Here is a 14,375-nt window from a genome sequence, read left to right on the forward strand (position 1 = left end):
CCTGCTGGTCTTTACTTCTGTACCGAGCCATGTAGGGCTCGTTAGAACAAAATTTCCAGGGGCCCTGACCCATCCCTCTCCTGGGCTCTGAGGGTGGGGTTTCCTCTGGCTGCACTTGAGCTAATAGTCACCAGCAGGAGACCTGGACTTTGCTCTGTTTGGTTTCTTTGTGGACAGAGTGAAGAGGTGATGGTCCCCCCCTGCAGACTGACAAGGCTCTGTATTGGCTTTGTGGTGACTGGAATGAAGTTTGAATTTGACTGCAGCTGCAGTCACTGTTAAAAATCAGCATTAGCTTCTGCTCCATTTCAGCTTGGCTGATACCTGCCAGCAGCTCCCAGCAGTGACCACAGTTTACACTCTGTTTCAAAGGAGAACTGAAATGGGATGGAAGTGCTCCTTGCCCCTGTCACTACTCAGCCCTTGGGGACAGCAAGATATTTCCATTTTTACAGCATAAGAGACAATCCCATGTTTTGGGACACGAACAGCAGAAGCCTTGCCTTTTTTAGTAGGATGTGTAGCTGGAATATGCCATGTGGAAGTTCCAGCGTAACACATGCCACTGACCTTGGAGAGCAAGGGGTAGAAATAATGTGTGTATGGTACACTGTGGTTTGCAGAGAGGCTCTTTCACATGCTGCTTTGTACCACCTGCGTCATACTGGCCTCTCTAGCTTAGTGCATTGGTTGAGATACAGCCCTGACTTTGCTGTGTTGTGAACTTTCTAATTTTGCTTTTCCTGTTGCATTTTGCATAATTGCAGGGGAGAGGTGATCTGAGTAATACTTTACAGTACCTGAATATGATACCTATCACTCAGGGAAGTCATAGGACTTTCCCAGTATTAATGGGCTTGTGATCAGAACTTTATTTTTACGTGTGGTGCAGTACATAAGGGAAGAACAGATCAGGCAGCCATGGCCCAGTTCTTTTGCGCTTACCCTCCATCCTGCCCAGAGGAACCCTCTGTCTTTCAGTTCCTCCAGCTGGTGCTTGCTGACTTGCTGCTTGAGGCTGTTTGAGTTTTAATTAAGAATGTGTGCAAAGTGCTTTGACAGCCTCAGGAAGAGGCTGCTATAGATGGGCCTGGGATTTGAATATTTTTTTTTTGTTTCACTTGTATTTCCCATGAGCTAGAATTGAATGTGAATTACTTGCATAGTTCATACAGATTCACCATCTGATGAAATGAAGGGATTCTCTTTAATAACTGACTTGTCATGACTGGAAGTCATCTGCTTTACTGTGAATAAAGATGGTTTTTTACCTCCCTCAGGTTCCACTGTCTGGCATCCCGACTGTAAGCAATCCACTAAGACTGAAGATAAGCTACGGGTAAGCTGAATTCGTGGCAATGGCACACCAGATATTTTGCCCACACAATAACTGAATGCTTTTTTAAAGAGTGAATTTTCCCATGTTTTTTTCACATAGCTGTCACTACTCTGGCAGAATAAACAGCGGAGGTACTTCAGAGGTATTGCTCTGATTTTTAGGCTCTCCATCTTCACATACCTGTCTCAGTGCACTGCCTTAAAGATAGTATCATTTACTGACATACAGACATGGCAAAGTCTCTAAACACTTCATTTCATATCTCAATTACTGGAAGAAAGACTCTTAAGGAGAAAATGTGAACAGGGCAAATGCTATGATATATTTCAGTATTTTTGCACACCTGTATAATTGCTTTATAATTATCCCCTGTTCTGCGTGGTTATTTACAGCATTTAGACAATATGGACTCTTCTTCCTTTGCCGTTGAAATAAACCCCAGCCTAAAGTGATCCTAATTTGAATACCAGGAAGAGCTGCTGCCATTACCCTTGGAATCGCCTCAGCATATCCAGACAAACTTTCTGGATCAAAGCCTTGATGGCAGTAGTGCTGCACTGATAAATGCTGGAGCCTGGCTTTTTGCGTGCATCAGGCAATTCTAAGCCCATATTCACTAATTCATTTTCTGGACAATTTACTCTTTTTGATGTCTCAGTTGGTCCTTTAAACTTTGATCATTTTTCTGGATATGAATATTAGAGACTGTATATGAATAAATGTCTTTCAGACAAGGAAACTTAAGAGTTACTGGCATGGAGATACATAGGATATGCTGTGAATTGTGATCTGTGTGTGGCTCATTCACAGGAAGCCACATCCTTTAGAATTTGTTCAGGTGCACTAGTCTGTTAAACATCCCCTGCAGAGCATTTACTATGATCGCAGGTAACGTGCAGATAAATCCATGTGGAGCAGAGTTCATGTCAGTGTGGGCTGTACTGATAACACAGAAGTATAATTCGCCCTAGATGGGCATGAGATCTAGGATGGCCAAACATCACTGTGGGTACCATCCAGCATTAGCACATTGTTCTGTTCTGACTTTCTGTAAGAAAATGGAAAATTATGCCAGACTGGATTTTCTTCCTCATTTAACAGTTTGAATATAAGATAGCATCAGAACACTTATGCTTTGTAGTGAATGGTTAGGGTACAATACCTCCCCTTCACTTGGACCCAAGAGTCTTATCAAAGCACTCCTGACTACACTGCAGCCCTTACAAACCTTCTCCAGCTGACCTTATAAATCCGTTGGCTAATTTCCACTCCCCATGGAAATGGCCAAAGTCCTCTTCAAGTATTTTCCTTTTCTCTGTCACACATTCGAGCATGTCAGTCTTCTTCCCCCTCAGCTAATTTTAATTGAAGTGAGTGAAGTAAATGAATTCATCCACCTGCAAGACTTTGCCTAAGTGAGTTCTTGGAGGAAAATGAAGCGAAGCGACAGAATGCATATTAAGGGCACATCTGAGTATGTTGTGGCACAGCTATCCAAGGCCACCTTGTTCCTGGATGAGAGCTTCCGTGCAGAGGTTTAATATGTCTTTAAAAGGCATTCACAAATGCACTGTACTGAAGTTAGCTGGAGAGATGGAGAATTTTTAGCTTCAGCTGTACATCACAGATAGTCTCTACTCCAGTGCAAAGTCAGACACCTTATTTTAAAATCAGTCTGAGTTCACTTTGACACGTTTCCTTCTGCTGACTCATATGAAGGCAGTAGCAAACAGGTAGGTACAGAAAAGAATGCAACTGGGGAACTATGTGCTATTTGAACATGTCACCGCTAAATTGCAAACTGTCCTTTGATTGACTTTCAGTTTCTTGATGACATACATTTAGACCTGATGTGAGAATCAGAATCTGGTTTGTGAATTGACAGATATATGATATAGCCACTTTCAGAGTCAGGCCTAGATTTTCTGGTGGTTCTGCAAAAAGCCAGTGACTTGGCCTCTTTGCTCTGCTGGGTTTCCTTTCCCTATAGAGCAAAACAAAACAAAAAGCCCTTTTATCATTGAAGTTGCTTTAGAAGTGTTCAGCAAGTTCTGTTTTCTCTCAGTAACTTAACTGTGGTACAAACTAATCAGCCCTCTAGCTGGTCAGGATCTGAGAGGGAGTTCATAATAACAACGGTTGCTTTAGATCTTCCTCCCACTGGGTATTTATGGAGGATTACAAAGCCAAAACAAGTACAAAATAAAGCAACCATACGTATGCTAAAAACATATATTGCCTAGGATTTTTTACAACTGTCTGGCGGTTCATGATTCTGCAGGGATTAATAGGTAACATAGATATTATAATGCATAGATTATCATCTAGCAAGTAGGTATTAGTAACTTGATTGAAAAAATGAGCTTAACCACTGAGCTGGGGAAACTGCTTTCCTTTTCACTCTTTTTTCCCTTTTGTGTTTCATGACAGCATTCCTCATCTGAGTTCTTTTATCCAAAGAGTCTGGTTCTGCGCAGGCCACGCTCTGCAGAGGTTTGCTGTTGTGTTTTCATAGTGTTGATAATGGTCTTCTTTACTGAGAAGATTCTTCATTATTGTCATTCGCTGCGCTTGCTGCTACTTCTGCCACACAGCTTTCCTGCTATCACTTGCCACCCTGGGCACTGACGCTGTATTTTGCATCATGTGGTGCAGTGTTGTTTGTTAATTCTCACAATTTTTTATTTTGTGTAATGAAATGCTTAAAATTATATTTATATTTTTTGTTAGATTCAGGTGAGCTTTTGGGGGCTGTGGTATTGTTCTTTCAGCGTTACAGAAAGTTTTTCTTCTAAAACAAAAAAATAGGGTGAATGAAGCAAATTAAAATGGCAAAAAGCATCTGACTTTAAAGAAATGGTTAAAAAGAAATAGTTTTTCATTAACAGTGGCTCATGCTTTTTTAAAAAAATGCCATCAGTTAAATCAGTTTCTTTTTATATGTATTGACCAATTACACATTAATACTTTAGTTGAGAAAATATTTACAGAATTCCAGGTTTGGATCTGCCTCTCTCCAATCCAGGGCACATCCATGTCCGAGTTGGGAGAATCCCGCCTGTCCTCTTGATTCTGGACTTTATACTTTCAGACTTCCTTGAGTTTGCTTTGCGCCTACAAACACCACCCACTTCCATTTCTTCTCCTTTAGGGCAGCGCTTATGTATTAGCTGTGTCTGCTGTGGGGGGACATATGGCTGTACTGCTTGCAGGCACACCTGAGGTAGCTTGCACTCGATAACGAAGTAAGAAGGTACCGGTATGGACTTAGTACAGGCTAGCGGTGGGCAGACAGGCTGATAGAGTCCGTGCCACTGGATTTCCATTGTGTCTGCTCGTGCTGCCTTCATGTCTCTTAACTGCAAAGCAGACATAGTTGTATCATCAGCCAGGGCAGGATATTTGTGCTAGATGCAGCCTGCAGGGTAGTGTTCTATGGTTGAATCCAGTGCTGTGATTCAGTGGCAGTTAATGCAAGCCCCCTGCCCTTTGTCCTGCACGGTACTTTACTCAGTTAACTTAGGATGTTGCAATGCATCAACCACTCTTGAACGTCGCTCTATCTGTTAGCCACAGAAATATGTATCAAGAAAATATAGCTATAAAGATGTGTTATCAGCACTCCTAAGGAGGACAATGTTTCTTCAGTCCTAGACTTTATGGAATCCATTGTTGGAGTCCGAGAACAGCAAACTGCGGGACCATTTCACTCCTCTTTTAGGCCAGTGTAGTGACTTTTTGCATTCAGCTTACCATGCACGAGTCTGAGTTTCCATTGTTGAAATCCAAGAGCCTTAGGATGAAAAAAATAAATCCAATCTAATGTATTAGAAAACTATGCAAGGCAAAATAGGAGAAGCTCACGTCAAAATAAAAGCATGTTCTCTTTCTTGCTTTGTAGACAGTGTAGGATACAAATAGCTGAGAGTCAGATGAATATCCTCTTGTGTAAATTTGGTCAGTATTAAAATCTGTTTTGATTTATGTGATGATTATACAAAGTGTAATTCAAGGCAGATTTTGGCTTCAAGTGTTGTTCTGCAGAGTAGACACAAAGATGCTATCATTGCTGTTGCTATAAAGATGGGCCAAAGGCTTGAAATGCACATTAAAATTGTAGGTTGAAAATTGTAGGGTGAAATCCTGTGAATTCTCTGAGAAGTCTGCTGTTGAATTCAGTATGTTCTGGTCTTCCCACATTTTCTTCTGCTTTCCACCTAACTTGCTCTTGGTGAAGGCTATGTTTGCATCAGTAGTCTTGTAAGAGAGTTTAAAGAGGTAGCAACGTGCCTTCGATGATTATGTGTTGAAAATTCATTCTTCTCTATAGCCTTTGTGTCTAGAAGGGAAAAAACATTAGTTGTAACCTATTAACATGTGTGTCTGTGTGAGTTTCAACTAAATCTGTTCACTAGTTTTGTCTTGATGCATACACAGTGTAGTTTTTTTAGGCAGAGAAATAATGAATGCATGCATTTGAAGGAGTCACTCTTGTAAGGAGAAGGTACAGCTAAACTAGCAGATGGGCACAATGAATGCTTAACACCGAGGTGCTTTACTGGTCTTGTACATGGCCACTGGAAATTATTGAAATCCATAGGAAGCCTTTGTTTAATGAACGCTGGTTCCAAGTCCTAAATAACTGTAAAACCGTGCAGTTTATGAAGCAGGTAGTCAGAGTAGCAGATGTTGTACTGAGAAATACAAATTCCTTGCTATTGCAAAGTTGTGTCTGCCTAGTAGAATAGGTTACATCCTAATCTTCTATTAGCTTATTTATAAACGTGCTTCACTTAAAGTAGCTTCTGAGGTTTAAAGAATTTGCTTAAGCTATAATGTTTAATGTTATTAAGTGAAAACATATTCATTCCTCTGCAGCTATTATCACCACCTTGCATAATGAACTCTATCAAAAAGCTAAGGCAGGTACTGTAAACAATGCTGACAATGCCTTTGTTAAACAGTAGTGCATCCATTTGGCCAGATGTTCTTGGGATCAGTTTTGATCTGGTTGCCTGCACTTTTAAGTTTTTATCGAGCATGATTCTGAACATCTGTGCCTGAGAAAGCCAGAGCCACCACATTGTAGCAGCATCTGGATGATGTGAATGGCTCTAGTGTGGATTTTTTTTTAAGTAGTTATTTATTTACATGATGTGCCATGCATGATGACTTGACAAACTGAGGTAAATGCAGATGAACATCTTAAGCTTTGCAATCTAATATTAATTACAAGTTAATCAGTTTGGGGCATATGCATGGGTGATATGATAATTGAGCGTTGAAATTCACAGTGAACCTAATAGGATGAGCATGACATTTGGTGTTACCTCCGCCAATCTGCAAATGAAATTGGTAAAGAACTTTTGCATTGAAGACAAATGCATGGAATGAAGAGCAGAAACATAAAAATAAGAAGTCTGTGATAAAGTTGGAAATACTGAAAGGTCTTGCAGGTAATTTAGATTGTGATCTGGTTCTTTCCTTGGGCTCCTTTAATGGCATAGATGAATTTCTATTGACTGAATTTCTATTGATTTTTTTCATATACTTCATAGACTTCCTGTATCTGGTACAGACATCCCATATTGATATATTTACTAATGTTACATCCATTTTGGTGGAAGAGGAAAGAAAAAAAGAGATGAGACTTCTGGCAGAAAATGTGGAGAAAGGTCATGCACCACAAGAAAAGAAAAAAAAGATTAGTTGTAGTTCTTCATAGAAATTTGCTTTAAATGTCTCCGCACAAAGGTGGCATTATGAAAAGCTCTATTTGAAATCTTCGGGAACAAGAATGATCATGTAAAGAGTGTCCCAGATCTGTTTGTAGAAGTAATGGAGCTTAACTTGTTTTGTTGCTGGGAGCATAGAAAAAGTGTCATAGGACTATTGCGATAGAAGGAAATAATTCTAAATTAATGCATTCATATTGAAGGGTGTTTTCATTAATTTCTTTACCTGTCTTCTTCCAATAATGTGTGCAAGAGATGCTCACATGGTATCTCCCCTGCAGGTTAAAGGTTAAATCAGGGATAGCCGCTATTCCCGTTTTACCTGTACTGTGATCAGCTCCCCTCTAAGGTGGAATTTGCACCCCACTGCAGTTGCATCAATTGAGAACTTGACCTCCAGTGTGTCTCTTGCCACCTATTTAAGACATAAAGTCACAACAGTGGTACACAGGGGCAGGGATTCTCGACTGCTAATGGAGATGTAATGTACAATCTAAAAGCCATACCCCGTCACAGATTTTCAGTCAGGAGCTGTTAGGCTCCTCTTAGGAGAGTAGCCAACCATAGCAACTAAAAATATGCCAGAGGAACAGCTTATATCAAGAAATCTTTAGTGTATGTTTGTTAAGGCAAGCAGCACAAATGTTTTTAAGTGCAATGCAATTGTCTTTAGAGGAAAGTGCAAAGCTGTGAAGGATTCCAGACCATGTGGGAGCAGCAGAGTAGGAAATAGCTATCCATCTGCAATGGAAACAGTCTGTCTAATTCAAAACAAGATATAGGGCAAAGTGAGGCAGGAAGGGTGAGCAGATGTAGAGGTCCTCTTTTTCATGCGCTGTCTTCAGGGGTATGTCGTAAATTTAAGCAAGATACAAGACTGGGGACAGATAGAGGAGCCACAGAGTTCCAGGTCTGCTTGGATTAAGCTCCTCGGAGAGGAACGATGTGTGCTGAGGCAGTGGCTGCCAGGATGGCATCCTACCCAGGAAACATGGAGCTTTGCAATAGACAGAAGGTAAAATTGATGTACGCAGGAAGAATTACAGAAAATAGAAAAGTGGTTTTAAAGGGTGACATATCTGGCTTGCAGATGTGTTAATGGGATGGTAATGAGGAACTTGAAGCAGAAACACAGTGAGGAAACGAAGAACAGGTGCTACAACATGCCAGTCCATCTGACAACTGCTCCTGTACTCCAGGGTCAAGAGCACCTAAGAAAGTTGTTAGCAGGATGTGGCTGAGACTATCTTCCTAGGGTGTCTAACTTTAATAAATTAACTGAAGTGATAAATACAAGTGAATTTTCCTGTGCTGAAAAGGTTTTTAGCAGTGACACTAAGAAATGAGACTAAGGAGATGGACTGAGGGCTGAGGATTTCTTGTTTTCTGAAGTGATTATAAAAGATCCAGAGCAAAGAGCAACTCAGAGGGCATGCCAAGTGGGAAGAAGCCCTAACTGCCTCTAACGCTTGTTTTCCTACGACAGGGAGAATTGAGCAGACAAAACTCTTAAAGTATGTCTGCCAAAAGCCAAAGGTAGCAGAGGCACCCCTAACAGTACCTCAACTACTTAATTCTGTTCCCTATGTTGTAATGAAAACAATTGTTTTCCATAGCAACTGCAGCAACACGTTACATGTGTCTCCACTCAGACAGACAGTGGTGTGAAATGGCAGAATGGAAGGGGGAATAAAGTGTTTCTCAACAACAGCCAGATTTTCCAGCTTAATTCTTGTAACACTTCCATGAAACAAGTGGTTGTTGGTGGTTTTTTTGCTTTGATTGCATCATGGGATGAGCTTAAGGGCAGATGAGAAATTTCTGTTCCCTTTTGGCATGTAGGAATTTGCAGCTACAGAGGGGAAAGGAAAGAAAGACATAAAGGTCCAGCTGAGAAAGTGTTCTCAGATATGCTCTGGAGAGGATTTGTGACTGTGTCAGTCCACGGCCACATCTGCTCTGTTTGATCTGAATCTTCACGTTTTTTGGTGGAACATGTTCAAAGCCTTTTATTCCTCTGACCCTCCCTGAATGTGGTGATTTCATTTCCACAAATGAAGTCCGAGAAAGCCTGCTGTATGATCCACAACTAGTCTTCAGCATTTTTATACTGATGGTTCCAATAGCTTTCCTGGCTATGAAATGAAAGGTAGAAAGACTCTGGGTTCTGTTGAAGGATCCTTTCAGGAAATGTATGCTGAGAGATAAGAAAGGTCCAGTAGCCTTGTTGTGTTCACTCCAGATACTTAATATGAAAAATCAGCAAGCCAGGCTGTCAAGCCTTGTTTCTCTTCAGTGTGTGCCTGAAGGTCCCTTAGTTCAATGTCACAAAGTGACGAGGTAAAGACTATTTCCCAAGATTCAATATTCAGTGACTTTGAAGCATCCCACTGCATTAGTGTTGTCAGTCATCTGCTGATGCATTGCTTTGTGGTGAATTTGGTTCTTTGCAGTCAATTAGGGAGCAAAAATTGTTCATGGTTTCCCAGTTGTGTCTGCTGCATGCCAAATTTAGGAGTAATTGCACAACAGCCCGGGTGACATTTGATCGAATAGATGTTTTTCAAATTCAGCAGCTTTTCAGGATCCCCACATGTCAGTGATAAGTTATTTTGTCGCCTCTCACAAAACTTCTCCCAGGGAATCAGTGTCTGTTTAGTCCTAATGAAGTGTTGGAAAATCTATTAAATGTGTAACAGCACTCGCTCTGTAGAGGTGTGACTGTTCTCATGAATTTCAGTTTACAGGACATTGTCATTAAACGTCAGGTTTTTTGCACAAATCATGACATTTCAATCAACAGTTTAGCTTTCATTTTGCATCTAGATTGTGCTGCAGATGTAGGGAACTACTCCAAGCCAAGGATTTCTGGTCCTTCTGCTTGGAAGGACTGAATTCAGTTCTGTATTCATAATGGAAATCCAGGGATGGAATAGCTGGAAAGTGATAACGTGTGTGCTGTGCTCCTCTCAACAGTTTTGTCTGCTGAACTGCTGGTACCTCTAGCTGTTTGTGAACTAACGTTTTGATAAAATGACCAGCAGGACTATTCTGGATTGTATTTTGTATGGCTCTTTGCAGTGTCTCTGGCAGGTGTTGTTTGATTTTTGTTCATTATTGTTGTCAGTCTTTTACACTGTACAATTTAGAAAACGTCCTTCCCCTCTCACAGCACTCCTTCCCTACCAAAAAAAAAGCCCACTTGCCTCACAAGATTGTGAAATTTGCCAGAATGCTTGCATTTGTGTTGACATTTTTTCCTAAATTCAGTTAATTTCAAGATGTATGCAGATTTCTTCACTAAAAACCAAAATTACCAATGTTAATGGCTTCAGGTTTCTGAAAAGTTACTTTTTGTTTTTCAGCCTACAAGAACATCATCAGAAAGTATTTATTCCAGACCAGGTTCCAGTATACCTGGCTCTCCAGGCCACACTATCTATGTAAGTATTCCTTCTGATGAATACACTGCTGATCCCTTGCTTGCACGTGAAAGACTCTATGCTGAAATTAATCACTTCTATACTGATGCTAATGCGTTTATTCTAATGGCTAAATTGTTAAAATTCACACCATTTGGTTGTATAACTCCCGCATTTCAAGAGCAGGGTAGGCCTTTCCCAGGTCACATTTCCCTTAGAAAGATAAAGTCAATCTCTTGAAGTCACTCAGTGATGTGAAGAGGGACAGAAGGCAGACAGGTCATTTGACTCTGTTAGGGGTTATGTGCACCTCGATAAGCAGTTCTTGAGAGATCTGCTGTCTGCAGTTGCAGGATGTGGGGAGGAGCATCAGCTACGCTACAAGAAGCCTGGCTGATACAACACCTTCTGTTTCCAAAGTCAGATGTTTTGGTTGTGGAAGGAAAGGTGGTTTTAGTTTAAGAACAAAAATTATAGTAAGCATTCTTCTTTTACTAAACTAACAGTGCTGAAAATGCAAAGCTATTGATATACTATTTTATTTGTGGTTCCCTGAGAGGTAGTGTTTAATACGATTCCTTCAGTAATCAAGCCTCCTCTTTCATTATTTTAGAGGATCTCTTTCACTTCTTGGCCTCATTACTGGTACCTTTTCAGCCTCTAAGATCTTAGAAATTAAAAGTGGAAATACATTAGCAGAAGATTGGCCCAAAATTTTTAAAGGAACAATGTTTTTCCCCTGTTTTCATACCACTTTTTCAGGCATTTCAGTGTTGTAAGCGTCAGTACCTTTTGGGGTTTTTTTTCTTGGCAGAGAAGTCCACAGGGTCAAAAAAAGTCATCTTTTGTGGTTGTACTAATCCAGTTCTAAGGAGAAAGAATATCAGCTCAAATGTACTTTGGTGAATAACAACAGCTCAGCCTTCTCAAACTTGCTGTATTTCCATGCATATAACCGACACTTCCAAAAATTTACATCCCTGTAAGAGTCCTGTTCCTTGAAAGTCCATAAAAACTTTGTCCTCATATAAAATACGCTGTCAGATAACCTGCGCAAAATCCAAGGCAGACGTGGAAGATAACAGCTAAGGAAGAAAATCCCAGGGAGGCGAGTTAGTGGGAGTGAGTCCGTTATGAGGGGAGCAAAGATGAAGGTATGCTGGGAAGAAGAGGCAGACTACAGGGCAGACTTTCTTTTCTGTTACCTATGCATAATGCTGAATCACTGATTTTATAGATAACCTTAAGATTATGTAGATGAAAATGTAGTGTAAAACACAAAAATTTATCGGTTACTTGTGTAATAGTGCAGAAAAATTACCAAAATTACAAATCTCAAGTCCTGAGTTTGTGTTAAATGCCAGTTGTTCAGTGCATTTCAACAAGAACTGAAAAATTAGCTGATATATTAAAAATGTTCACGCTGCAGATATCACAACAGAGCATGTCCTGGAGAGCTGCTGTTTTGCTGGGAATATCAACTTCATAAGGTGTAGCTTATGAAATGTAACTGCTGCTCAATAGCAGTCTGCAGGGCAGCGTAGTAGCCTACAGCGGGGTCTACAAAAATATCAATGGTAATTTATATTGTATTAAGAATATTTCTTAGTACAATATAAATTAATATTTCAGCCATATTTCCAGGTCATTAACAGACTGTGGTAACAGTATTACAGAAATAACATATATTAATATACCTACATATTTAAGGATTAAATTGGCTTAAGGTACTTTGTTATATCTGGTGAGTCAAAACAAAACAGATTTGAGGCTATTTTTAGAAACTGAACTTCAAACCTTGCTTCTCTATCAAAAAATGTTTTGTACTGTTTCTGCTATATGGCATTGCTTAAGAACCGCCAAGACCAGTGGCTGTTAGGAGACCTTGGGAAGGCAAATGCACTTAAATCTGAAAATACTAGGTGCTAGTACTCAGGAAGAATGGAACTGAATGTGAGTAGAAACAGATCAGCCTTGTTTCCTTGTGCAGCCTACTATGAATAAATCAAACACCTAGTAGAAGAGTTGAAACCCAATTTGAATATTCTTTTTCAGTTCTAATCATCAAATGTATTTCTGTAAGGTAGGTAAGAATGTATGATAAATTTTTTTAACAAGACTTCTTTTAAGTAAAGAAAGATATTAACTACCTCAACTATATGTAAGGCCACTTTCTAGCTCCTTCTGCAGCTGTCTTTGGAACTGATTTCCTGCTGCTTTTTTTTTTTTAACTTGTCAAGAGATCCTTGCAGTTTTAGTGGAAAAAATAGTCAATGTTAGTACCATGTAGTATGCAGTTAGTAAGCAATATATGCTTACTCAGAAGCTTGCAGGTTGAGTAACAAGTGCCATATAATAATTTCAGTTGGCAGTTTGGATACCCAGTCCTGACAAATAGTCCTGCTAGCCTTTTTATTTCTTTGTAATAAGTTGTATTTCCTCTCGTGTGCACAGTTACAAGTTGGCTTTCTGTCTGTGGTCTTCTGCATGGAATCCTCTCTGTAATCTGCAAACTAAGTTGATGTTATCACACATTTTTAAATATGGGAAAACAAGAACAGAAAGGTGAAAATACTTGCCTGAGGCCACAAAATGAATCATTTGTGGAGCTGAAGTTTCCAGCTCGCTGCTGGGGATAAGACATTTTTGTATTAGATCTCTATATGCCATATTCTTTCCTAAACTGAGAAAACTCTGTGTGCAGAGGAGGCCTATTGGAGAAGAACAAGAAGCAATCACTTTGCATGTGAAGTGCCAAGAAGGGTTTTCCATAGCAACGATGTGACAACAAATACACAAAAATCATGAATGGTATAAACCAGAAATTACTGATGCATTTGTGTAAGTTAATTTATCTTCTGTCTTTGACCTTCAGGCAAAAGTAGACAATGAGATCCTTGATTACAAGGATTTAGCAGCCATTCCCAAAGTCAAGGCCATTTATGACATTGAACGTCCAGACCTAATTACTTATGAGCCATTCTACACTTCCGCCTACGAGGACAGACAGGAGAGACAGAGTCTTGGAGAGGTAATGAACCAACAAGCAACCCATTCTGCTATAAGCTTTATTCAAAGCCCGCTTCGCTTCTATCCTCTTTTGAAACAGTTTCTAATTGACACTCCTTGATATTGTTGCTGCTGCTGTTCAAAGTGCTTGTTGTCTGTTTGATCTCAGTGTAATGGGAACAATCATGTGCAAAAGTGCACAATTAAACACACAATTAAACACCTACATTAACACCAGCCACTGGCAGAGGAATGGCAGGGGGGGGGTTGCAGACCTTCAGGCAAAAGTAGACAATGAGATCCTTGATTACAAGGATTTAGCAGCCATTCCCAAAGTCAAGGCCATTTATGACATTGAACGTCCAGACCTAATTACTTATGAGCCATTCTACACTTCCGCCTACGAGGACAGACAGGAGAGACAGAGTCTTGGAGAGGTAATGAACCAACAAGCAACCCATTCTGCTATAAGCTTTATTCAAAGCCCGCTTCGCTTCTATCCTCTTTTGAAACAGTTTCTAATTGACACTCCTTGATATTGTTGCTGCTGCTGTTCAAAGTGCTTGTTGTCTGTTTGATCTCAGTGTAATGGGAACAATCATGTGCAAAAGTGCACAATTAAACACACAATTAAACACCTACATCAACACCAGCCACTGGCAGAGGAATGGCAGGGGGAGGTTTGCAGCCTGCCTGCATGTGCATTCTCGTAACTCACATGGATATCCTAGTCTTTGGGTACACCAAAGTCCAGAACGTGAGGCAAAAGCCAACCTGGTATGCTGTACAGCATCGATATTCACAACTGAATATGAGGAATACCATGATGTTCTGTGGCAGTAAAAGGATTAAGAGCAGTGGGATGCTTTC

General features: G+C 40.2%; 1 protein-coding gene across 9 annotated transcripts in view; it reads left to right on the top strand.

Moving 5' to 3' along the window:
• Positions 1-14,375, top strand: part of ABLIM1 (actin binding LIM protein 1) — a 93,318-nt gene that overhangs the window by 46,235 nt on the left and 32,708 nt on the right. For 7 of the 9 annotated variants that reach the window (XM_035891483.1, XM_035891476.1, XM_035891480.1 and 4 more), the window contains 3 exons: positions 1,281-1,339; positions 10,440-10,517; positions 13,372-13,527. In XM_035891483.1, coding sequence (XP_035747376.1) covers positions 1,281-1,339; positions 10,440-10,517; positions 13,372-13,527 — 293 coding nt within the window. Of the gene's footprint in view, positions 1-1,280; positions 1,344-2,074; positions 2,086-3,769; positions 3,833-10,421; positions 10,518-13,371; positions 13,528-14,375 lie in introns of all 9 variants that reach the window. The other 2 variants (XM_035891475.1, XM_035891479.1) reach the window with 1 other exon arrangement.

The sequence above is a fragment of the Egretta garzetta genome, unplaced genomic scaffold, assembly GCF_000687185.1.
Source record: "Egretta garzetta isolate BGI_Z169 unplaced genomic scaffold, ASM68718v1 scaffold273, whole genome shotgun sequence".
NCBI classification, from domain to species: Eukaryota; Metazoa; Chordata; class Aves; order Pelecaniformes; family Ardeidae; genus Egretta; species Egretta garzetta.